Genomic DNA, 25,866 nt, shown 5'->3' on the forward strand with positions numbered 1-25,866 from the left:
TCTTTTTCCTCATACATCTCTCTTTACCTTTACTATTGTCTCCCTCTCTTTCCCAATAGATCCTGTATCTGCCTCCCTGCTGATGATTGTGATCTCTCTGGTGTTTAGTTAATGTTTGATTCGCCACTAGAGATAATAAAGAGACTTTTTGCACTCATATTAAGTCTCATTAACTCAGAGGGTCCATGTGAGGCACATCTTTCCTCAGCTTCACTTGTGCTTAACTGATAGCTCACCTGAACTTGTGGTGTAGTTTAATTTAGTTGTTGATAGTCCGGTTTCTTTTTGGATAGTTTTCACATCTGCGTTGCTTGTCAGTCTTGCCAGAAGAATCATGCATAGCTGGCTGAGGTGGTTGTGGTACCACAGAAACTACATCATCATCGTTGTCACCCCGATCATACTCCTTCCCCTGCCAATCGCCATCCCTACATCGGTGAGTGTGTGTGCATGGAGGTCAATTTAGTGGATGGTTTTAATCTGTGTTTGTTTTGACTGAAAGAACATCTCAAGTGTTTACAACAGAAGTCTAAAACGGGTAATAGTTGTTGTGGGTTTTAAGATGTTTGTTCCCAATCTGTGCCCCTTTTTCTACTCCTATTTTAATGCACTGAACATGTCAGAGAGGTGGAAACAAATGCATTAATTCCTTATGTTTGGCTAATACTGCCAGGTGTATTAGCACCTGGTGAGGATTGCAACAGAAGACATTTGGTCGGAGGATTTCCTGAATATCCTTTGTGTTCAACCTGTTGATCTGAAAACTTATCTTCCAAATATAAATTTTTAATATTGGTACAAACGAATAAATTAACTAACTTTTGATGATTTGAGTTGGTTTCATAGTTGCAACAGTCAGTAACCCAAGAAACACACTGGGCATGTTTCAGCAACTCAGTTAACAAAATCAAGTCAGACTGGAGACAGTTTTTAAGAAGAAAAAGCCATCACACTTAAAAGATACTACAGTCACACATTAACACATTATAGCTTAAAATCCAAGCCATTAAACTGAAACGTACTACCACAAAATGAAAAGGATCCCCCCCCCCCATTGTTGCCCACTTTTAGAAATGCATAATTATATTTGAGTGCAAGACATAAAGGTTTTTCTCTTTGACATAAACATTCAAACTGATAATGGTTAACATTGAGAACAAATATCTAGAAACTAAACTAAAACTAGCATTTCATGAATACAGGCTATGTTACACTTACACTTGACCACTGAATGTCTCTTATCACTCATCGGGTCTCCAATGTAAACCATTTCACCCTGAAGAAGGAGATGAAATCCTAACATGAGCAGTAGGAACACAGTGGGCTCATAAAACTGGTGACCCGTGTAACCTGTTATGTGTTTAAAAGCTGAAAATGGACATTATTCATCAGCATATCGATGTGCTTCTTGTCTTTATTTATGATCTTAAGGCTCTGCTAGTTTATGATGTCTAAGAGATACAAAGGTGAGGTAGCGGTGACAGTTAATCTTAAACACAATTGACAACAAACTTCATTATGGTGTCAATATAGACATAAAGATGGCTGACTGATGAATCCCTCCGCCAATTCACATTAGAAATTAAAAATATGTAAATAGTAAGGGAATAGTTTGTGTATTTGCTGAGAGTTAAATAAGAAAAGTAATATAACTGTAATGTCTATATGTTAAAAACAGCCAGTCGTTAGCTTAGCTAAGCATAAAGGCTGTAAACGGCGGGAAACAGCTAGCTATTTCTACCTGAAGTTCAAAGAAAACTTCCCCTACCAGCACCTCCAAAGCTCACTGATTAACACCTCATATCTTGTTTGCTTAATTTGTAAATCTGTGTAAAAAAGGCAAGTTCTGTTTTTTATGAACACTACTAGTGTTGTGTTTGTCTTTCTGCTAAGCTAAGCTAATCATCTCCTGGCCCGGCTTCATATTTAGCCCACAGGCATGTGAGTAGCGTATCAATCTTTGCATCTAACTCTCAGCAAGACAGCGAACAAACATATTTTCTACGTCAAACTATTCCTTTCAGATAAGAAAAATACATTTGTGATTATAATCAACCATTAATTAAAAAAAAAGATAAGGAGGAAAGAGTGGATATAACTCAAATTCCCTTTTTTTAAAATTAAAATACGATGCATTTGATGTTAACGCTGTACAGAATAGTTACCTCTAGTAAAGTAAGTAAAAGTAAGTAGATAATTAGCAAACCTGATGCATGATAGTATTGCTGCAGCGTGATATAATTTTATATGAATGTTACAACAATAATAAACATATTTTGATTTTCCTTCATCTTACTTTATTAAAAGAACAGTGGAAAGTTTTGTGTCGGGTCGTTCAAACAGTAATTTTAATGAGAAGCCATAAAGAATTATCTTGTGAGACAAGAGCACAACAAACTGTTTGTTTTATGGTCAATGGCTGCTGTTATCTGCGTGCGTAAAGTCTTATTGCCTTTTAAAGAGAGACCGCAGATAAGACAACCCTTTATTCTTTATTAGTCCCACAGTGGGGAAATGTCTCTTTTCATCCATATCCGTATCCTGTACCTTTAAACGTCTCAGCATATTTCAGATTTAGATTCTCATTCACAGAAACACTTCTTCTGACCCCAGTGTGTTTATATGTGTGTTTGCAGGAAGCCAGATGTGGTTATGCCATCATCCTCATGGCTCTGTACTGGTGTACAGAGTGCATGCCTCTGGCTGTGACTGCCCTACTGCCAGTCATCCTCTTCCCGATGATGGGCATTATGAAGGCTGGAGATGTACATTACTTATCTTGGCTTCAAGTTTGTGATTCATTATGTGCCAGTTTATGTGTAAACCAGTACTTTACAGGTACATATAAGTCAATACTTCTGACTAGAATGATCTTAGTATTTCTAAAGTTTTGTTCTAGCATTTCGCAAGATGTTATGAGTTGTCCTTGACAGGAGCAAAGATACTTTGTATCATATGGCAACACATCGTCATACCTAAACAACAGATTAGGGCGATTTTCTAATGACTCCCACAATGACATACACATGAGACCATTCTAGTGACTTTTTCTTTTTACAGTTGTAAGGGTTAGGGTAAGATCCTGGTTGGCTTAAAATGAGTCACATACAGATGTTGGTTAACTTAAAAATGTCACTGTGGCCTTTCAGTTTCCATCAGGACACAAACACTCTACTTCCTCATCATAATAATGATAATAACTGCATCAACCAAAGGGCGCCTCCTTACAAAAAATTTAAATACGGTTATGGTAGTATTTAGTGAGGATGGTCGGAGGTGAGGAAGACTATACAAGAATCTATACACTATACAAGTGAATCACTTTCAACTGATTAAACTCAACATCTTTGAGATTTTACGGCAATTCCAGTTGCCTCACTACGACCTTGTATTTTTGACGGCTCCCAACAGGTCAAAGGTCAGGATCAGGTTCAGAGCAGTTAAAGGAGGAGAACAAAACCAACAGAAATTAATTTGTCTTGTGAAATGTTGATCCGATCCTTAGTCTGTTAATTATTAGGACGTATTGTACAGACAGTCAAATCTGCTGATCCAGGTGTTTTGCTTTTATTGCTCATAAAACAAATGAACACGTATGGCACAGCGTGTTCGCAGGTTATTAAATTTGTTCAAACATTTGCGATGTTTGTTTTGCACGTGTATGACGAGAGCGTGTGTGTGATTTGTTTCAGGTCAGTATTGAGTATCTGAAAGACTCAAACATGCTGTTCATTGGTGGCCTGTTGGTGGCCATCGCGGTGGAGAACTGGAACCTTCATAAGCGCATCGCTCTACGAGTTCTGCTGCTGGTTGGCGTTCGTCCGGCCCTGTAAGAAAACCTTGATACAGCTCACCTGTGCACAGAAACATGTGACCAGAGGGTCAACAGTGCCGACAAGGATCTATAGTCTTGACTTGTTCACACTTTCAGATCATTTTCCACATCACATTTACAGATCTCCATACTTTACCTCTACAACAACCAGAAACATAAACTGCAAAAATATAAATCTACAAGATGTCTTCTCGTATCAAGTTATTACAAAGTAATCACAAAGAAGTCTTACTCTTACTCTTACTCTTACTCTTACTCTTACTCTTCTTCTTCTTCTTATTCGTCCAAAATGAGGTTTTGATGGCGTCTTTAAGTAGCGTGGGGTCATGAGAGTCTTGATTGTTAAACAACCCCCATGAAAACGGAGTCATCCCAATGTTCCCCCGGTCTGATGTTCCCCGGTTGCATAAGCCTCTGCCTTTGCAGATTTAAGTCAGAATTGTGTTAGGGCAAGTGGTTACAGTCAGGGTCAGGGTGAGGGGCAGGGTTAGGGGGTAGTGTTATGGTCTACATAGGCCCTTTTGCCGGGGAATTCGGCACTGAATGTAGAAAAAAAATGACCGACCGGGGAACATAGGTACGCTCCCAATAAAATCGAATTGAAAAAAATAATAAAAATATGTTTTTTATGTATTAAAGTTTTATTCATGTTACGTCTATTCACGTTATGTCGCTCCTTTCCAATAAAATGGGCGCAAGTAATGTTAGCTAACGTACCGTTAACTTACCGATAGATGAGCCGACTACAGCTAGCTAACATTATCTGGCAAATTCAGTTGGGTAGCAGCACAGTTATTATCTGTGGTCCAAACAATCATACTAAAAATAACTTTATGAGCATGTTGAACATGGCTGTAAGGTTCCAAAATTACCGTACGCATTAGCTTGGTAGCTGGCATTAGCCACTAACATGGTTGCCTTGAAGGGCAAATCACAACAGCAAAAGAGAAAACACAACATTTTCTGAAATATCGTGTTTCTCTTTTGCCATAGTGCTTTGCCCTTCAGAGCGTACACTTGCCATAGTAACACATCGTAGTAAAATATTGACAGTTAAACAGTTTGGACAATCATGCCCATTGCTAGCAAGTAATTTAATCAATGCATTGAAACTTAAGGAAACGCATGCATATCAAACAAACAAGTACTACATTTTCATCATCGAGACGTGTACAATTTAGAAAAGAATGCTGCAAACTGAGAAAATGCATCCAATTATAAAACAGGCTCAAGGACAGAACAGCTCTACCCCTGATCACAGCCCTCATATTCACTCCCTGTCATTGTCCTCTCACAAAGGTTAATGATGGGCTTCATGATCGTCTCGGCCCTCTTGTCCATGTGGATCAGCAACACGGCCACCACAGCCATGATGCTGCCCATCGCCCAGGCCGTGCTGCAGCAGCTGAAGGCCACAGAGGCCCCGGCGGACGACCGGGAACTCGAGACCGCAGCCGAGGACAACCGTGCGTTTGAGCTTGAGATTACTGAAAGCAAGCAGGAAATGACGGAGGAGAAACAGCCCAGCAACAAGGCTCAGCTGGAGGACGCAGTCTGTAAGTGGAATGTCTGGTGGATGGATGACAGTAACCTTTCTGATAACTTTAACTTGTTGAATGTCTTTGCCTCTAGATGACCATGAGTGGACTCCAGACTCACAGCAGGAGTCCAGGAGAAGAGCGCTGGACGCAAAGTACGAGCTCCTGACCAAGGGGATGAGTCTGTGCGTGTGTTACTCTGCCAGCATCGGAGGCACAGCCACACTCACCGGCACAACCCCCAACATCATCCTCAAGGGTCAAATCGACAAGTAAGACTTTGATAAACGCAAACAAAAATTATCACAGATATGTCAAAGCTGATTGTTGTCTTTATAAACCTTACCCTCCTCTCATCTCTCCGTCTATTTTGTATCTTGTGTGAAGGCTCTTCCCTAAAAACGGGGACGTGATCAACTTCGCCAGCTGGTTTGGCTTTGCTTTTCCGAACATGTTGCTCATGCTGGTGTTGACCTTTTTCTGGCTTCAGTTCAGTTTCCTGGGCTTCAAGTAAGACAACGTCAGCCTAGTACAGTCAGTATGTTGAAATGATTAACCCCAAATTTCGAAATACCATCCCACTTACATCATGGGGTATTCATTAGCCAGGTAAATATTTATTGATTTGTAAGGATTTTTTCTTCTTAAGGCAGAAATGTCATATCAGCTAACATTACTAAGCAAGCCAGATCCATGCAGCGTACCTAAGTTACAACTGTCTGGCAATTATGTTCAGTCTTACTATATTGACCAGTACTTCCTAAGAGTGTGCGAGCACGAGGTCGCGAGCAACAGGATGTTGACTGCAGTTCACTAACTGGTGTTGCTAAAAACAAGTTCTGGGGATAGCAGTAGCCGGGGACAGGTCTCCTAAAACAGGGACTGTCCCCGGAAACTGGGATCACTGGTCACCCTTATCTTACATTAGTATAATCATTTATTTCCAATTACATGGGCGCAAGCAATGTTAGCTAACGTACCGCTAACTTACCAATAGATGAGCCGACTACAGCGAGCTAATGTTATCTGGTAAATTCAGTTGGGTAGCAGCACAGTTATCTATGGTCCAAACAATCATACTAAAAATAACTTTATGAGCATGTTGACCATGGTTGTAAGGGTCTAATGTTACGATATGCATTAGCTTGGTAGCTGGCATTAGCCAATAACAAGTGATACTTGCTATGGTACAATAGTGTGCGAGCGTGAGGTCACGAGCAACGAGATGCTGACTACAGTTCACAAACAGCCACCTGTGTCGCCAAAATCAGAACAACTTTAAGGTTCAGCCCATTTCACTGAACTAAGTCCATGCTTTTAAATTCTTCTTGCTTTTCTCCCCTAGCCTGAAGCAGTCATTCGGCTGCATGTCGAAAAGCAACAGAGATAAGGAGGCATACAAGGTGATGAGGCAGGAGTACAATAAACTTGGGCGCATGAAGTTTGCTGAGGGGGCGGTGCTCACCATCTTCGCCCTGCTGGTTGTCCTGTGGTTCACCAGGGAGCCGGGCTTCATAGACGGCTGGGCAACTGTGCTCTTCAACAAGGATGGAGCGTAAGTCTTTACTTTTTCTGTGTATGAGATATTTTATATTTTTCATATTGTCAACAAATCCCAAGAAAAGGTCATAAACTATAGGTTCCTGACTCATAATGAACATGGATACTGTAGTTTTTTGGTCAATGCAACAGGGTCTTTACTGCAGCTGAAAACAGTCCCCAACTAATACACTATTTACTCCTGTTTGAGCGATGTTTACTACAAACTAGAGTTCCCAGCTGTTTTATAAAGTTAGGAGATGAAACTAAGTGTTTCTGACCCTTTTGTAAAGAGTTAGTAGCACTACAGAAAGTGTTGAGAGATGCACTCACGCATTGTTGGTTTGGGTCTTTTCATAAGGTTTGTTAACAGCTTTATCCTTTAAACCCATTTACTTGTCTCTCCCTTGAACTCTTTCACCTTGAATATTTTTATTCTGTCCTCTCTTTTCCTCTCAGTGTGTAGAAACTCTTAAACCCTGATCCTCCAGTTAAATCTCTTGATCTCTTCTTTTAACAAAATTGCAAAACAGGAAACACAGCAGCGCCAGATTAAAACAAAAATATGTAGAATAACGTTGCCTTGTGTCCCTCAGGTTTGTGACAGATGGAACCGTCGCTATCTTGATGTCGATGCTCTTCTTCGTCGTCCCCTCCCGGCTGCCCAAGTTTGGAGGCTACGGTAACAATGACGAAGGTAATATGTTTAATCAACAGTGTCTGTGTGACCAAAACATTAGCTCACTAAAGCTCTAGGTGATGATTACCCAGCGCACATGACACTGATCTGTAAAACTAATTACTGTTTCATGCTCACACTTCATCTGGGACTCACAGGTGAGCCGATGAATGCTCCTGCTACTTTGCTGAACTGGCAATTGGTCCACGAGCGAATGCCGTGGCACATCATCCTGCTGCTGGGAGGAGGCTTCGCTCTGGCTGCTGGCAGCGAGGTTAACGCCCACAAACACTGTGTTTTCTAAGCCCTATTTGGGATTAGTTTAATGTGGGGACGTGGGGTAAAATCATTTTAACTCAAGACGTGTGTAATATAAATGGCCATTTCGCACAGGATTAAGAAATCGTTGTATTCCACCAAAGGTGGGCAGGGTTACCTCATCTTCACCGCGTGCGTGCTACGTAGCTTCCTGATATCACAAAATTAAGTAAACACCAAACTTAAGGACAGAATCGATTATCTAAAAAAGTGATGAGTGCTTGTTCAAGCACAATGTGCTCAAAAAATGTGGAAACTACGTATTGATGGGATATGACGGAATATCAACATATGTTTGACAGAAGGTTGTATTCGGACGGGACTCGTTTTACCTGAGGTATTTTTTCCGGACTGTTTTACAGAGGGGGAAAATTGCCGTACTTTTTACTGACATTCTCTGTAATAATTACTGACATGGCGCATTCGGACAGGACTAAAACCTCTCTCCACGTCCCCACATTAAACTAATCCAGTCCGAATGGGGCCCAAGACTTTCATTTTGTGCTGAAAAGGATTTGTCGATTAACCAGCGTGTGAATGCTATTTTGCTACCCAATTGTTTATTCATCAAGTAAAAACGTTTCTGTTTGCAGCCTTTCAGATGTGATGATGAGTTCCTGTACTTCTGTGTTTCACGTCCTTTCTGCTTGAAACATCTGTCTACAGGAGTCAGGTCTGTCCAAGTGGCTGGGAGAGATCTTGGCACCTCTGGAGTCCATTCCCCCCTTCGCCATCTCAATGCTGCTCAGCCTGCTGGTGGCCACTTTCACCGAGTGCTCCAGCAACACAGCCACCACCACCTTGTTCCTCCCCATCCTGGCCTCAATGGTACACAGATATCCACGTGCATGCAAAGGCGTTAACACACAGCTTCTCCAAGTACTTAACTCTGCCGTGTCTCTTTTTAGGCCGTAGCTATTAAGATACACCCGCTGTACGTGATGATCCCCTGCACCATCGCTGCCTCTCTGGCTTTCATGCTGCCTGTTGCCACGCCGCCCAACGCCATCGCCTTCTCTTTTGGAAATCTCAAAGTCATGGACATGGTGAGATTTATGCACATAATATACAATCTATGTCACAAGAATCACTCATGTGAGCAAGGTTTAGAGGATGAAATTAAGAGGACGACATAGTCAAAATGTGTTTTTGTTGAGAAAGGAGGAGATAAGTGTCCTTTAAATAGTAGAGAAATACTGATGCAGGACAGACAACTACTGTAGAACTGTAGTTTTTTTATGGATGTTTTGAGTCTTTGATTTTAGTTCTGTGACATCTCCCTTAGATGATACTAAATGCATTGCTTTTTAAAATTTTTCAAGGCCTGCATATACCGTTTTTATCTTTACTCACAATGTATACTGATCAGAAAGTCACTGTCTGTTCTTCCAGGTGAAAGCCGGCTTCATGCTGAACATCATCGGGATTTTGACCGTTAACTTAGGCATCAACACCTGGGGATACACTATGTTTGACATGGGCACCATGCCTATATGGGTCAACACTACAACTATCCAACCTTGAGTAAGGGAGGACAGAGAAAGAGAGAGAAAGAGAGAGAGAGAGAGAGAGAGAGAGAGAGAGAAGGAATGAGTGAAAGAATTGTTTTTTTAAAGCCCCTGAAAACAACAAAAAGGTTTCTCTACAGAATAGCCTAAAATATTCATAACTAAAGCAACTAAGTTAAAAAAAAAGAAAGGGGAGAAAGAAGGGTTGGTTACAGTTAAATCAAGTTTAAAGAAGATCAAACTTGTGACCATTCAGACCAGGTTTCACTTAGCAGTGTTGCACCATACACTCAATACAAACCTGTCTGACCATAAAACGAGACCTTGGTTAAAGAACAGTGATTCATTTACACCTGAAACTGAGATAAACTTGAAGCTCTATGACGCTCTGAGCTCTATTATTAGACAGGCTCTCCCCTGTTAATGTTCAGTACTTCCTCGTGTCATTCCAGTGACAAAACAAAACAAAAATGAAGTGTTCATCCAAAAAAAAGACTGAGGCCACCTCTTTTTGTTTTTTATTACACATTTACCTGAATGTGACATCATCTTATTGATCTATTTGTCTCTCACAAATGATGCAAAGATGCAGCAAAGTGTGTGTGTTTGAGTGATTATGTAAAATGTGATTATTATGAGTGATGTTTACAGAAAAGAAAATGTAAATGAGCTGAAATTTAATTAATTGTATCAGTTGATTTAACTTATTATTGTGGTCCTTTTGTTGGACCTCTGGTTTTTTTGTGTCACACTGTTTTTTTCTGTGAACAAGCATTTACTTTACATTTCTTAACTTTCAGTGATTATTTGTACCCTGAAGGGAAACTTAATTCAAAATACGCTCTCTAGATAAGACAGGTGAATGCTATTAAAGGAAACATTTGATATTTTGGGAAATAAGCTTATTTATTTTCATGCAGAGAGAAGATCGGTACCACTTTGATAATTGTACAGTAAATATGAAACAGCTGGTTAGCTTAGCATAAAGACTGGAAACAGGGAAACAGCTTAGCTCCACCCACCAAAACTAACACTTTACGCGTTGTTTTGTTAAGCACAAAACAGAAGTCTAAATCCAAAATTTGCCATACTATACTTAATTTTTTAACCAGATTAAAGGTCCCATATTGTAAAAAGTGAGATTTTCATGTCTTTTTTATTAAAAAGCAGGTCTATGTGCTATGAAAATACTTTGAAAATATCACAACAATCAATCCCCAGAGAAACACACACGGGTAGTATTCAGAAACTGCGTGTTTAAACGAGCCGTCAGGACTTCTGTGACGTTGTGATGTCACAACTTTACTAAATATACGTAGAAAGTGCTGCTACAGTGTTGTTACAGAGATTCCGCGGCTACAATGCAGAGACACCGAGATAATATGGGACCTTTAAACAAACAAGACCAGCTGTGTTCCCCTGTTTCCAGTCTTCATGCTAAGCTAAGCTAACCATACCATATCCTCACTCCAGATTCGCACAGCAAGAAAGGAAGAATATTTGTAAAAATGTTGAGCTGTTCCTTTTAAGAAATCCATTCAAATAATTCGGGCGACATGTCCTCAAATAGGTGGTGACACCGAAAAAACATCCTTTAGTATTGAGGAAGTTAAAACGCAGAGAACGCACAAATCAATAGTAGGAAGGTGTTACCTACACAAAGAGTATACAGAAAAAAAAGGGCTGGTTGAAGGATAACTTTGAGATAAGAGGCTGCCAACAGGATATGATTGTGGCGGAGGTCCGTATCTCTTGTGATGATTCCAGGAAAATGTAATAAACTGAACATGTAGAGGACAGAAAGAATATCCCAGCATTTCTTTTTTCCTCCACATTAATGTATCAAGAGCCGTTTGTATTCTGAAAATAAACATGAACAAAGTGTGAACTCTCTCATTGACTCGACACGCACAATATCAACAGACACTGTGATATTTCAAAAAGTCCCGTAAATCTTTATTTTACTTTTGTTCAGTCACACCGACATTTAGATCAGTCAAAAACTTTACATCATTTCAAAATAATTTGCAAGAGTCACAATCAGTCATAAATAAATCTGTAAATCTACATATCTATGCTACTTTCTATGACATAACATTCAAGTCAATCTGTTTTATCTCTGATTAACAAACTGTCCATTTATTCCCAGTAATCACTCTAAGCTACCGTGTAATCTGAATATAATTTCCATTCTTACACAACAGTTTTTTCCCCTTTAAACTGACTGCACTTCTTCACAGACCTGACTCAACTGGTATTTAAAAACATTTTGCAGCGTTTGTTTGAACCACAGACTTTATATAAAGATGGTCGACATGACAGCTCCCCAGAAGTGAAGCTAAAACATCTCGATGCTCCCTGGTGGCTGGTTACAGTACGTGCAGAGGCAGATTAATTCACAAGCTGGCCAAGGCTGCAGCCTAGGGGCCCCAGATGTGCAGGGGCCCCGGACTGGCCAGACCCCGGATTTTAAAACATTTAAATTTACCACTGGGATAAAAAAACAACCCTATTGGGGCCCTTAGAAACATTAACACTGATTGGATAGATATGGGAAACATTTACCCAATCAGCTGCCATCATGTGGCCGGGTTCATAAGGTCAGTTTTGTTGTCAAATGATACGTCACTCACTGTTACTATGGTTACTACACAGTACAGCGGCAAAATGTCAGAAAGGAAATGTGATAATTGAGCACGAAAACAAAACCACAACGACTGAAACAACAGGACCAAGATCGACTGAAGAAAATTCCTAAACTGAAACTTTTCAAGGTTGTAGACAAGGTTTTTTTTTCTGATAAAGCGTGATTAATAATGTGGGGGGCCCAAACAAATAGTAGCCCAGGGGCCCCTGACCACCTTAATCCGCCACTGAGTATGTGTCATAAGTCCCTTCATGTTCGTGAATGAGACACACCTCAATTACACCTCAAATACATTTTCCTCAAAGATGTTTTCAGTCATTTTAGGTATTTCTTATCATGCTGATGTTTTTTCTGAAAGACTATTTGGACGCTACGCGGGTCAGGTTGTGTCTCAGTGCAGACAGAGGGAAGTGTGCATATGCAATCTAGAGGCATCCCGAGACAGTTCACTTACTGATTCTCTGCGTGATAAATACCCTTAAATAAAAAGATATCAACACATTCAGGTCCTAACTCACTGGAATGTGTCTGAAAACAACGAGACGGATAAAAGAGAAACAACAAAGAGACATGAGAAGGACTGCCACAGAAACACAGATTAGATTTCACACAAACAAACAAAAAAGTATGAGATTTAAGGGTGAGTTCTGCTACATTCCCCCCAAATCTTCATTCTTTTTGCCACACAAATCTGACTGAAGAATATCAACAATTACAAGTTATCCCTTTTTTTTTTCTGCAAAAACTTTTAACTCGGATACACAACTTAAAAGTTTTCAACAACTTCTTTATCGCCTAAACAAAGCGACATGAGGATGGAGAAGTGCAACTAACTACTGTTGACAAAGCACGTTTATGGTCAGATCAACTCGTCTGTGTCCTCCGTAGAGATTTTGTGCTTTGAGAGAAGACGGAACGCACACGCACGCACACACGCACACACACACACGCACGCACACGCACGCACACACGCATACACCCGCACACACATGCACACACGACTCAAGAAGCAAATGAGCAACATACAGAGACAGAAACAGGTCTGATGAACTAACTGCTGCTTAATGTGTAGAAAATGTGCTAACAGTTTTTGAAAATCTATCTGACACATTACTATGATTTAAATAAACATATATTTTTTACCAGAGCAGTACTCGTGCTTCAAACTGACAGAATTATAGACACACAGACAGTCATACAGAGTACACACACACTGAATCTGAGAAGTAATTTCCCCAAAAACTGTTACTTAAGTCCTAAAAACTCATGTTTTTAGATACAATATTTGTTCCTAAACTCTAACATACAGTAATGAAAAAAATAATTTCTATCAATAATCTGAAGAAACAGAGCTTTTTTCTCTTTTTTTCACTTCATATGACGTGGCTAGAGAGCGAAAAACCGTCTGATATTTCATAAAAAGTTGCTTACTTGCTGGTTTATCATGTTACAAAAACACTTTTGTTACAGCGACACCACACCAAGCTGTGAACTGTGTGTGTGTTTGTGTGTATGTGGCTTTTTTAAATCTATTTTTTAGGGCTATGCCAAATTTATACCTGCTTACACACACAAACACACACAGATCGAGACTGACACATCTGTATGGACGTTTTCTGGATAGTTTCCCTCAGCACGAGAAAGAGAGAGAGAGAGAGAGAGAGAGAGAGAGAGAGAGAGAGAGAGAGAGAGAGAGAGAGAGAGAGAGACTACTGCGATCTTCCTCTCAGGTCAGTCCGTACATCCACCTGTCGCTCCTGTCGGCGTGTCGTCTCTACGTCCCGCCGTTGTACGAGTAGTCCGCCTTGTTGTGCATCACCAGCTTATTGTCCACAAAGTAGAAGCTGTCGGACTGCGTCTCATACGGGTGCAGGACCATCTCTCTGACTGTGAGACACGAATACATCACTGCTGTTAGAGCGCTGGTTACCAACATAGGGGTCGTGCTCTTTGTTTTCTTTTATTTACTTAATAAACTTTTGGATAATTTGATTTATCCATTGTCTTTTTTTCTGTCATGTTGCTTCCCTTGAGCCAGGGTCATGACAGAAAAAACACTTTTTTTTTTGGGTCGATCCAGCACTATAACATCTTGACATCTATCTGTTAGACATTTAAGACATCTATGTTGCCTATAGAATAAATCCTACTGACTTTGGTGATCCCCTGATTTTTCCTCTAGCACCACCATGAGGACGTTTGTGGTTCTGAATTAAACGTCTCAACAACTTAAGGATGTATTGCCATGTAATATAGTGCAGTTGTGGATGCTCCCCACAGGATGAATTTTAATAACTAATGACGTCTCAGCAGCCTCAGCTGTACTTTGTATTAGTGCTAATACGCTAATCTAAGATGGTGAACAAAGTGAACATTGTAGCTGCTTAGCATTGTCACTGTGAGCATGTTGATAAAGATGTTAGCATTTAGCTCAAAGCCCTGCTGTGCCAGAGTACAGTGTCACAGAGCTGCTAGCATGGCTGGGGGTTATCCCTTTGTTCCCTGGCCTATGCCTCCGATGATTTAATTCAGCATTTTGTTAGGGTTAGGGGGTAGCGTAAGGGTCTACATAGGCCTATTTGTTCGGGAATTTGGTACTGATTATGGAAAAAATAAGAGACCAGGGAACATCAGACCCTTTTCTTAAAAAAGAGACCGATGTTTCCCGCTGTTCACATACAAAGAGGGAAACATGGGTACGCTCCCGCATGGCTGTACTCTTTTTTCGTTTAATAAGAAATATGGTTAAAACCAAATCCCTGAAATACTGTATTGTAAACTATCAGTACACCACTTGAATCTTTGGAAGGCCGTTTTCTGTTGCCTCCATGTACGACAGGTTTAATACAGAGGACAGTGAATTACCGAGTGATGATGGCATGGACTTCACTCCCAGGGTTTTTTGATTTTTGAAAGTGATAAAAAAAAGTTTTAACAAAAAGTTAAGACTGTACTTTGTCACACAAGAAACTGTTTAGAGTGCTGTAGAAAAATGTTTTGCCTTAAGGATCCTGAAAAGTGACTGAGCTTTACACCAATTATCATTTTTCCTTTATTTAGTAGAAAATGTGTTTATTTATTTTTTTCCTATCAGCTTTTGAAAAGATATATTGTAGAGCAACCAAATGTATTATACATGTTCTGAGTTTAGGTTTTATTTGTTTGTTTTGTTTTGTTTTGTCTTGTTGTATGAATGTTTGTGAGGTATGTTGTACTTTTGTTGTAATTTGTTAACCAGCGAATGTAAACGAGACCCCAGGAAGAGTAGCGACTCTCTAAGACAGAAGCTAATGGGGATCTTAATAAATAAATAAACAAAATAAACAAACTCTCAGTCTTGCTTCTTGTGAAATACTGCATGCTGTCACATCTTTAGGACATCAGAAGAATCTTTCAAATCAAATAATCTGAGAAGAACTCCCACTCGTGCGATCAACGGATCGCTCAGGAAACTAATCGACAGCTGTTTTGATAAGTTTACTCCAAATCAGTTATAAAGCAGAAAAGACTTACTGGCGTCTTCAGACAGAGGGGGGAACTCGTAGATGTGTTCACAGGTGTTCTTGCTGCTGGGCATGCAGAAGCCAAACTCAAAGTCAAAACTCTTGAGTAACTTCTCTCTGAAATAATGTCTCTCGATCATCCTGAAGTTTTCTATCGGCATGTCTCCGACCGTGAACTCAACGCTGGAGGGATGAAGACGGAGACAGAAAAATGGTGAGTGAGACGGAGAAATCCCAGACAGTAAAACAATGACAGGGACACTGAACACATCCTTAAATAATAATAAAAACTTGCAACCGTTCTAACTTACGTGGCTCCAACTTGCCGCAGTCGGAGAAAAGCGGGGGTGAACTGGTAACGGACAAAGCGGCCGGCGTTTGGGTCAACATCCCTCTTCTCCCCGGCTTTGTCTAAAGGGAGGATCAGTTTGGAACGGAAACAGAACAAAATTTAATTAAATATATATAAATATATTTTTCGTCTTCTGTCTTTTTTGACAGAAAACCAGGGTGCGCCGTTTACATGCCGTTTGAGAAACCAGAGTATTGCCTAAACTGAGTGTGCTGGTGGGAGAGGTGACGTTCGTTGTGTCTCATGTATGATGCTGCTATATAATGCTTCTTTACTGCGTCTATTTTCATGGTAAACTAGAAAGAAATCCATCAGTGACTCGCCTGTGGACGGAGGTTTGGTGATTTCAAACAGCACTGTGGCGGTCTCCATGTCTCTGATCTTGAACCTGGTGAAGTCGATGTTGAAAATGTTCTCGTCCGGGCTGCAGAGATAATCTGAGAGAGAGAGAGTAAACGAGGTTGGAGCGTTACGGATTAGACACACATGCAAAGAATGCACTTTTCAAAAACAAGTGCATTTTCTCCTTCATCAATCAAATCATACAAACAAGGAAACTATAAAGGGAGCAAAGGTCTTTAAGTCACTGGCTTAATCCAAATGTCCAGACTTCACCACACATTCAGACTTTGGCGGTGAGTTCCCGGCAAGTCTGCGAGTGCTGTCCAAATAAACAAGTCACGATTACTGTTTTAAAATGTAACTTAATCATGTACGTCAGAAATAATATCACATTAAGTTACAGAAACATGTAGTAGAATAGGATAGAGGTCATCTGCAGCCACCACATGATACAGCTGTTGCTCAAACATTTCCACATCAATGAGATAAACGGACTTGAGGCCTGTCTATCAGCAGCCTCTCGCCCTCGCAGACATGACGTGATGACAGCCGACACGTCACATTACTTCCAGCTGTACAACTGAAGTCCGCACGCCTGGAGGGTTTGGATTCAACCAGTGTGCAGCGTGTGAATGCATTAGTGCCAAGTATTCACAGGAAGGTTAACGTCAGCTCTCTCGATAATGTTCACCCATTATTGTCAATCCTACCATTGCCAGTATTTACTTTAACAGTGATGGACGGAGCAGCTTTGCTAAATGAATGTCAGGTATTAAATATGTTAATTTAGATAAATAGATATTGAAAATAAACTGCCGCAAACAAAGACAATTGTTTCTCTTAACTAGTTTCATCCCAGTCAGGAAGTGGTAATCTCAAGAGCTGCTTTGCATCCAATCTTCTTCATGAACAACACTGAGAGACAAACACTGTATGTAATTTAAAAGTGGCTACACTGAGACATGCAGTCACACACACACACACCTGAACAAAACCATGAACAATATATTTAAATATCAACAAAGCCCAGTTTAGTTCAGTTTTCCCTCTTTGAGAGTTGAATAATGCATTAATAAGCTCCATGTGACCATTTGAAGAGAATTTTTGACACGAATCTTAATGTAATCACAAATAGGACGACACACACACACACACACACACACACACACACACACACACACACACACACACACACACACACACACACACACACACACACACACACACACACACACACACACACACACACACACACACACACACACACACACACACACACACACACACACACACACACACACACACACACACACACACACACACACACACACACACACACACACACACACACACACACACACACACACACACACACACACACACACACACACACACAAAGAAAGAGAAGTTATTTTTATGCCTCTAATCCTTCCTGCCCTCACGAGGCAGTGTCACTGCTTATTAGAGTTCCCCAGCAGAGCAGACACTTCCGGCCTGATCCGATGATACTGCAGGCCCGCCGGTGTAGCTGCAGCATCTCCACTGAGGCTCGCTCCCTCGCCTCACACCCGTATATTTGCGATAGTGTTGTTTCAGGGATTTGAAAGTGGATCGCTGCAGGTCGGAGCAGCCACGAGAGGAACAGAGTTAGTAAATGTGTGATTACAGGCTGACAACAGTGTGTCCACAGACAGTAAGCTGACCATGCGCTCAAGGACAAACAACCAAGGAGATGCGGTGAATTCTGGGGAAGGAAGTCCCACTTTGAAAGGCTTTCCAGTGCACTTTACCTAGTTGGAGGTCTGAAACTTCGGACTTCCCATGACACTTTAATGCAGCATTTCTCTCAGCACGTATGTCTGGGGAGCGTCAGAGGTCAGGCAGGGGGAAGAGGGTGGGACTTTGGAGGGAATCGCTGTGAGACACTAAAGGATGGTAGGAATTGCTTTAAGCCACCCAAACACAACCAACAGCCTCCTGGGTGAAAGTCCTGTGTTTGTTTGACCCATCCATCCATCCCAACCTCCAACTTTTGGCGCCCTTTATACAACGTCATCTCAGAGCGCCGCAGTCAAAAATGTGCCTTGGTATCAGACGCAGAGGGCCACTGAACAAGCTGCCGTATTTGACACGCTGAGAGTTGAAAAGGACATATACGACGGCTCCAATGTGAATAAACAGAATTATAAAATTGAATCAAATGAATCAAAATTAAGTTCATAAATAATAAGCCAACACCCTAACCAAACAAGGAACAACTAATGTTCATATCTAGCAGCCAAAATGAGGAAAATACCTGGCTATCATTTCAGCATTCACCTTCAGTAATAGTTCACCAATGAGATAATATGTAGGTCAGGACCATTCAAGATGTTTTTAGACACTCACAGTGGTAACACGTTGGAGCCGTTTTGTTTCCTGAGTGGTGTCTTTTTCTACATTTATTCCTCCTAGAGGATTATTTACCATGCTCCCTTCACGTCACTTCTCATGTTTATGTATTTGTGCTGGAAAATACAGAGGAACTATAACCCGAAGTCACGGCGCGTTGTCGACTCCGTTTACTGAGTGTTCCTGACAGCTGATCTGATTCGTTGTGACGCTCTGATGCCTTTGCTCCTCTGTCAGTCTGAACGCTGAGGTCAGCTCTGAACACACTTCTGTACGACACCTGAAGATTCACACACACACGAAATAAACTGATACGCTCAGCAGCCACATCGGTTTAATTAATAACATACAACATCTAACATTAACATGAGTACTGTATATTACTGTACCACAGCTGGTGTTTTTTCCTCCTTTAGCCACCCTAGTATTAATAGTTAGCCTTTCCTCATTTTATTAAGAACTTCAGCACAAAATATGAGCTCCAAATATTTCACAGCAGGTTTATTATGTGCTTGTTATTATCAATTTAGATGACATAATTGTGTAACACGATATCTGAATAAGATTTTCCCACGATACGATTCCACTGAAAGACCTATGAGAGAGTTTGTTCTGTGCTTGAGTTTGTTCTCACACACGTGCTTATCACTGTGAACTCTCCTTCTGGGCTGTTATAGTAAAAATGTGTGTGTGCGTGAGACACTAAGATGACTATAAACAGTCAAAGCTGAGCTGTGAGTGTTAACTCTGCAGCGGTCAAACGATGATGGAAACAGGAAGTTCGTCTGCAAACCACTTCTTCAAACGTTAACGTCTGCAGGTTTGAACTAAATCCTGCAACGACCTCAGACTTCACTGTGCAAATGCATCGCCCTTCAGTTCCAATATCCTCTTTGTCACTTAGAATTACAGCTTATAAGTGCATGGGTATGGTGAAATGCATTCTGGGCATGTTTTGGTGTCTGTCTGCACCCATGAACAGTATGAAAACAACATTAATATTGTGCTTTATGATAGATTTTAAATTAATGTGTGAAGAGTGACATTGAAAGTTTATGACGAGATACTCTTGTCTATGATACGAGTCATACTGCAGGGTTTGTCGTGATGTTCGAAAAAAAATGTATCCACTGAATTACAGACATCTCTTTTGCATCTTTCAGAGGACTTCAAATTACTGGGCTTCAAAGCCCGTCAACCTCCGGGGCTGAAAAGTGAAACACACATTGAAGTGCCAAAAACTTTAAACTTGAATCTCTAACTAAATATATAAACGACAAAGCCAAAGATGCCACCACACTTTGCGTCCATAAATACCTTGTGGCAAAGCCTTAAAAGCTGCTGCAGGGTGGCCTATTGATGATTTACCAAAGAGAACTTCTACTGCAGCACAGTGAAGAAAAGGAGACACTGTGCACCACAGTAAAGAGGCTACGGCTGCACGATTGAGGCCAAAATGATAATCACGATTATTTTGATCAAAATTAAGATCAGGGTTAATTATCACGATCATTCAATTGATTTTTGGGACAGTTATTTTTTATTGCACTTTCAGGTTTAAATAAACAGAGTTCTGTTTTCAAATCCATACATAACAAATCCTGATAATGTATATTTGCATCAAAAGAAACGGGGCTGGACCCAAATATTTAACTATTCACATATTTGTTTGTTGGGTAGGTATTCGGTTTAACATTTTGGGACATTGGGACATGAATCGGAGTGAAAATCAATTCAAACTGATCTATTTTTCTGTGAGAATTGGCAAAAACAATAATAACTGCCCTTAAAATATTCAAAACATTATAAAAATGTAATCACTATCGCTCTGTTGATCAGCCGAGCATCCCACCTACACTGTACTATCCAGAAAATGACCTGGTGCCAAGAGTTTGTTGAGTCGAATCGAACGATTCAGTAAAGATGAGGCATCCGTCTTGTTGTGAAGGAAACTTACAGTGTGGAGCAGAACAGGTCATCGATATAACACTTTAGTAGCATCGACATGCTAGAGATAAAACCTGTGAACCTGTGGCATTGATGAGGTGTTTGGTGAAGACTCGTACAATCAAGTTTGAGAGATTAAGGGTAAAAATTAGGGCTGGGACTCGTGATAATTACGATAAATTAATTACAGGAAAAAAAAACGCAGCAAAAAAGAATTACGCATTTAATTGCAATTTATTTTTGCACTCCAAACAGTGTAGGACATTTCTCACTGCACGAGTTCCCAGCCCGAAATACTGATGCACAGGACGCAACACGAGAGAAACGGAAACTGATGAAAAGCATGATGAGAAGTTGTTGCTTGGCAATTATTGTTTTAAATTATTATTGTTTAAACTACAGAGTAGAAACATCGATAAAAGCACAGTTGTGTGTGCAAATTGTGCAAGAAAAAATTTGCCACCTCAAAGCCAAACATGTTGCAGCTAGCACAGACAACGCTCCTAGTTTGAGCAGGCAGTGTCGCCGATCCTCAGTCAACAAGAGGAATTTAAGTTTATTGTGAACAATGCAATTATATTATTTTATATTACGTATTATATGTTATATTATGTTAACACTCACTGATGAAAAGAAACCCAGTTTTCTTGTTTGAGCTCTTTTATGTGTCTATTCATAAACCAAAATCCATTTAAATTGAAAAATGTTGCTTCTCGTATCAAATATTGATGTGCGATTAATTAAATACAAAGCCTCTAATTAAATAGATTTTTTTTTACCTGCGTCTTACCACTAGTAAAAATATGAAAAACTTCTTGCATGCAGCCCATTGTGTGTTTCAGTGCAGCCATTCTCCCTCGCAGGTTTGTTCCAGCTGGTGGTTAATTTTGCCGGCGTGAACGACTTCACTTATCCCAGAACTCTGCACCAGACACACCACAGCCAGCTCCTAATGTGTTCTGCTCACTTCTGCCACATCTCTGTCATGGAGATAGCTGGGCGATATGATAAAACAGATCATCAGAACAATATAAAAATGTCAGCCACGCTGGGTTACGCCAGCATTTATCAGCGTGACTGATGTCAGTTTATCAGTCACGCTTTATGTTCTGATCCTTGCACGCTATGTTCACTTTGTAGTATGTCAAGTTTCAAGTATTTCATTCTCACAGAAAAAAAATGCAATATCTTGATATATATTGTTATTAAGATACGAAATAACTGACAATGTTGTCCATAACGCCAAACCTCAGAGTGTATATGTTGATTTTTGTGGAATTGGATTCATGCATTCAGTTTAAAGGAAACTTGTTATTTTTAAATAACATAACTCACTAAATAACTAACTCAAATGCAGCTCAATATAAAAAACAGACTGGATATGTAACAATTGCCTGTCCTAAGCACTCTGAACTGTGATGAGGCATGCAGTTGTAGAGGAGCGACACGTCTCGTCCCCGTCTTACTGACCTGAATTTGCCTGCTGATGACCACAGTGTCATGGCAACAGTGCCGTGGCAAAAAAGGGAATGGTTTTAAAATGAGAGACGGTGAAAACAACCTGAGATTTGTTTGATGTAGGTTCATTGCTGACATTCACATTGGGGCCGTTATTAGGCCTTTGCAAATTTTATGACCCATCCGTGTCATCTCATAATGATTTGGACAAGAAAATAAAGTTGACCTGGTTTTATCACCTGCTGCCCCGTTTGACTTCACAGTGCAGAGCATTTAACTGCATCTGCACCACCAGCACACTGCTTAAAGAGTACAAGCCCACAGGACTGCAGGCCTAAGTGGGTTATTTGAGATCTGGGTGCTTAACAACTAAACATGCTAAACAGAATTTATTCTCACAGATAATCACTCGGTTACTTGGCTTTCACACCAAAGACCCCGCAGGTCCACAGGCCGGTTCACTTCCAGTTTATATTTGTACGAGTGCTTCTGTCTCTTGGCTGACACAAAATAAGTCTCCCCCCCCTCTGAGTATCCTTTTAAAGATACTCAGAAAATGTAATTAAATCTGTGAAACTGCATCATGTATATGAGAACGACTAACCTCTCAGACTTTTTTTAAGTCTTGAGCTAAATTTAATTTCGGTCAGAGACTTCATCAGCCTCAAAGACTCAGAAGTGGAAAATGATTTGTAATTAGTCCACCAACTGGAAATTAATCAACAGCAGCTTGAAGAAATGATTAATCACTTAAATCAAGCAACAACAAAAAAAAAGAAAAATGTGAAGAACTGCAGTTGTTCACTGTTTTATATTGTACATATAATATATGTTTAAGACAAAACAAGCTATTTGAAAACAACACTGTGAGCTCTGGGGAACTGTGATGGGCATTATTTCATTTTTCTGACATTTAATAAACAGAATTAAGGGTGCAACTAAAAATAACAATAATACAATCATCGTTTCAGCTCTGAAGAAATCATTAGATTCATCTGAAAAAAAGATAAGTGCAAGTTGCGTTCTTAGAAAGAGCGTGGGGGAGGCCTCAGCTCTGAGAGTCACGATGGGTTCACTGACTCGACAGATTAAGGTTCAGTTAAGAACATAAGTTCATCAGATCAGTCAACTGAGCAGAAAGCCTGCTCTGCCTGCGCAAATCTTAATCAATCTCAGCAGCTTGCTTTGATTACCAGACGGATGGAGCAGAAAATGATTAGTGGGAACTTTATGCTATTTGAAAGTCACTTTTCTGAGAACTTATTTGACACAAGGTGAAGTTTCTACTCCTGTGAGATGTCTTTGCTCCAAACAACAACCTTTTTGACTCAGGGCTGTTGTCACGTCTTCCTCAGCTGTGATGACTTTTGTGCATCAAGCCACCTGAGAACGTGCATCAGCAAAAAAAAACAAAAGACAGGCGGTTAACAAAACAACAGAGAAGCTGCAGCGGCTGTCTTCAGGTTTTGTTCGTCTGCCACATACGGAAAGTGCGTCCATTTCTGTCTCAATAATCCATCAAGCTCAATGATACTGCTAAACAGGAGCAGAAGAGAAGAAAAAAAGAAAGGGAGGAAAGTAGAGGAGGAGGAAGTGTGTGGGAGAACTGAGACGCACGCTCCGCTGCCTGTAACCACGGGGAGATGCTTCACGTTGCCGTAGTGACTCAAGCGTGTATCCACGTTGCTGTGGTGATTCACACATGCCTCCTCTTGCCTCCAGCAATGACGCTGCGAGATAAGAAAGTGAGAGTTTCCAAGACCACAACAGGGTCCAGCGTGGGAGACCGGGTCATCGATCGCCCACATCACTCATGGGGATCACCAACGACAAAGACAGACACTCACACACGTGTCCAAATACATACTGTAGTTAAAGGACAATTCAAAGTAAAAGAGGGACACAGTGAGCCAAAGGATGTTTCCAGAGCTCTTCCTCTTCTAAGTAAGGTGTGACTACGTCGGACTGCACATGCCAGGTCTCATTCTTCATCACAGCATAAACCTTCTGTATTATCTCAAGCTATAAGTAATAGAAATAAGGCAAAGATGATGAAAAATATGAATCAAAGACCATCAGTGCATGTAGAAATAAAATTAATGAAAACAGTGAAGGGTTACTGGGGAGTGTAGCCCGCATTTTTTAAAATAGTAGGGAGAAAATCCGCCAGTGTTTGCATGTTATCACAGTCCGTATGCATCGTAACGGACGATGTAACCTTGTTGTGTAAGTAAGTAAGTACTGGCCTTTAAATAGTCAGATGCCCTGCTGGCCACCTGTTAGCTAACTGCTGGTTTAAGACCGGAGTTGGTGATAAACAGGTGTTCTTGTACACATAAGAGTTTCCTGGCTGCCATCTCTCCCTGTGTTTCTATAAGAGGCTTGTTCGGGATTTAGAGGTGTGACAATTGAAAACTGCATTAATGAAGTAATCAGAAGCTTTATCACCACAACATGATGAATATGTGGTTATAATGAGCCATTTCAAGCTTTTTGGTACTCAAAAGTCCAAAGTGGCAGAAAAGGTGCTAAAACATGAAAAAAGATATATCCACTTGGTTGGTTTATCAGTGAAAAAAGCTGCTCTACTTGTGTTTAGAGACTGTGTATACAGTGCCTAAACTTTACTGTGTCAGAAGTTACTTTTCTGATTAAGATTTTACATGATCAGCTAAAAATTACCCAAAAACACTATAAAACGTAGTTAAAATTTGCCCCGGTTGGACTTGCAACAGGAGTCAAATTCTACTAAGTACAGTAATATAATGAGCATCGGCTGTTTGTCTGCATAACAAATTATTTTACTACGTTATAGGCTATGTTTTTCTGTCAAGACTTCTGTACTTTTACTTAGATTTTGAGTGCAAGACTGTTTCTTGCAGTGGAGTATTTTGACATTGTGGTGTATTGCTACTTTATGTAATGGATCTTATTGCTATTGTTACTTCCACTACTGACACAGACTCTCACTCTCATGTTTGTGCAGGCTTAACAACCTTCCCGATGAGGTTAATTAATTCCCTGACTGCAGAATGAAACTACAGCTATAACATCTAGAGATATTTTGAATATGTGCAATCTAGACAACTGTCAAAGAAACAATTGGATTACAAACGCACACCTGAACATGACACCTGTGTGTTTCAACTCTCTGCTCAGGGGAAAACTTCTGCACTGAACTAACTGTAAAGGCTGACCTCAGTGACCCCTACACCACACTCTTCTGCACCTTCCTGCTCAAATACAACCACCCAGAAGTGAGAGGTGATGAAACTTAAGATGATTAAATGTATAAGTCCTTCAGAGACGCCTTCACTCCTCCACCAAGTCTTCTTTTCCAGCCTGGTTGCACTTATTCAAACTGCACAAAAAAGCAGCACTCACACACACACACACACACACAGACACACACACACACACACACACACACACACACACACACACACACACACACACACACACACACACACCTCCGTGCCTGTGTGCTAAACTTAACCTCTGCGAAGGTTTAAAGCAAATCTGCAGACAGGTTAACATGAACCAGAGAGGAGGGGGCTCCATATGCATTGTGTGTTTGATGGGGCCTGTGTAGATCACATAAACATGGGGACACGGTTATGACGTGGTACATGACTCATACAGGAGCTTTAACATTTCGACATCGTTGTCCTTCTTTGTGTCACTCAACCAACCGACAGTGAACTTACTCTCTGTGATCTTCTGCAAACCCAGGACATCCTCCGGAGTGATCACCGTGCTGCCGAGCAGGTCCTCCTCGGTGGTCACCGGGACTCCCACGTCGGTCGAGT

At 40.6% G+C, this 25,866-nt stretch overlaps 2 protein-coding genes across 2 annotated transcripts in view; one reads left to right on the top strand and one right to left on the bottom strand.

The window, feature by feature from the left end:
- Window positions 1-334: 334 nt before the first annotated feature.
- slc13a2 (solute carrier family 13 member 2) lies at window positions 335-9,433 on the top strand (the record flags this gene model as incomplete). The annotated part of the gene is made up of 12 exons (XM_083927242.1): window positions 335-436; window positions 2,637-2,765; window positions 3,693-3,829; window positions 5,135-5,391; window positions 5,468-5,645; window positions 5,761-5,883; window positions 6,719-6,928; window positions 7,509-7,609; window positions 7,750-7,865; window positions 8,576-8,737; window positions 8,818-8,955; window positions 9,302-9,433. The coding sequence occupies 12 exons, from the start codon at window positions 335-337 to the stop codon at window positions 9,431-9,433; spliced, it is 1,785 nt and encodes a 594-aa protein (XP_083783368.1).
- A 4,388-nt stretch (window positions 9,434-13,821) lies between these two features.
- Window positions 13,822-25,866, bottom strand: part of unc119a2 (unc-119 lipid binding chaperone a2) — a gene marked incomplete at its 5' end in the record, with an annotated part of 12,202 nt that continues 157 nt past the window's right edge. The window contains 5 exons of the mRNA XM_083926415.1: window positions 13,822-13,951; window positions 15,578-15,750; window positions 15,879-15,978; window positions 16,243-16,356; window positions 25,765-25,866. The exon at window positions 25,765-25,866 is cut by the window's right edge and continues 157 nt beyond it. Coding sequence (XP_083782541.1) covers window positions 13,839-13,951; window positions 15,578-15,750; window positions 15,879-15,978; window positions 16,243-16,356; window positions 25,765-25,866 — 602 coding nt within the window. The 3' untranslated portion in view covers window positions 13,822-13,838. The remainder of the gene's footprint in view (window positions 13,952-15,577; window positions 15,751-15,878; window positions 15,979-16,242; window positions 16,357-25,764) is intronic.

The sequence above is a fragment of the Echiichthys vipera genome (genome assembly GCF_963691815.1).
Source record: "Echiichthys vipera genome assembly, chromosome: 14".
Taxonomy (NCBI): domain Eukaryota; kingdom Metazoa; phylum Chordata; class Actinopteri; order Perciformes; family Trachinidae; genus Echiichthys; species Echiichthys vipera.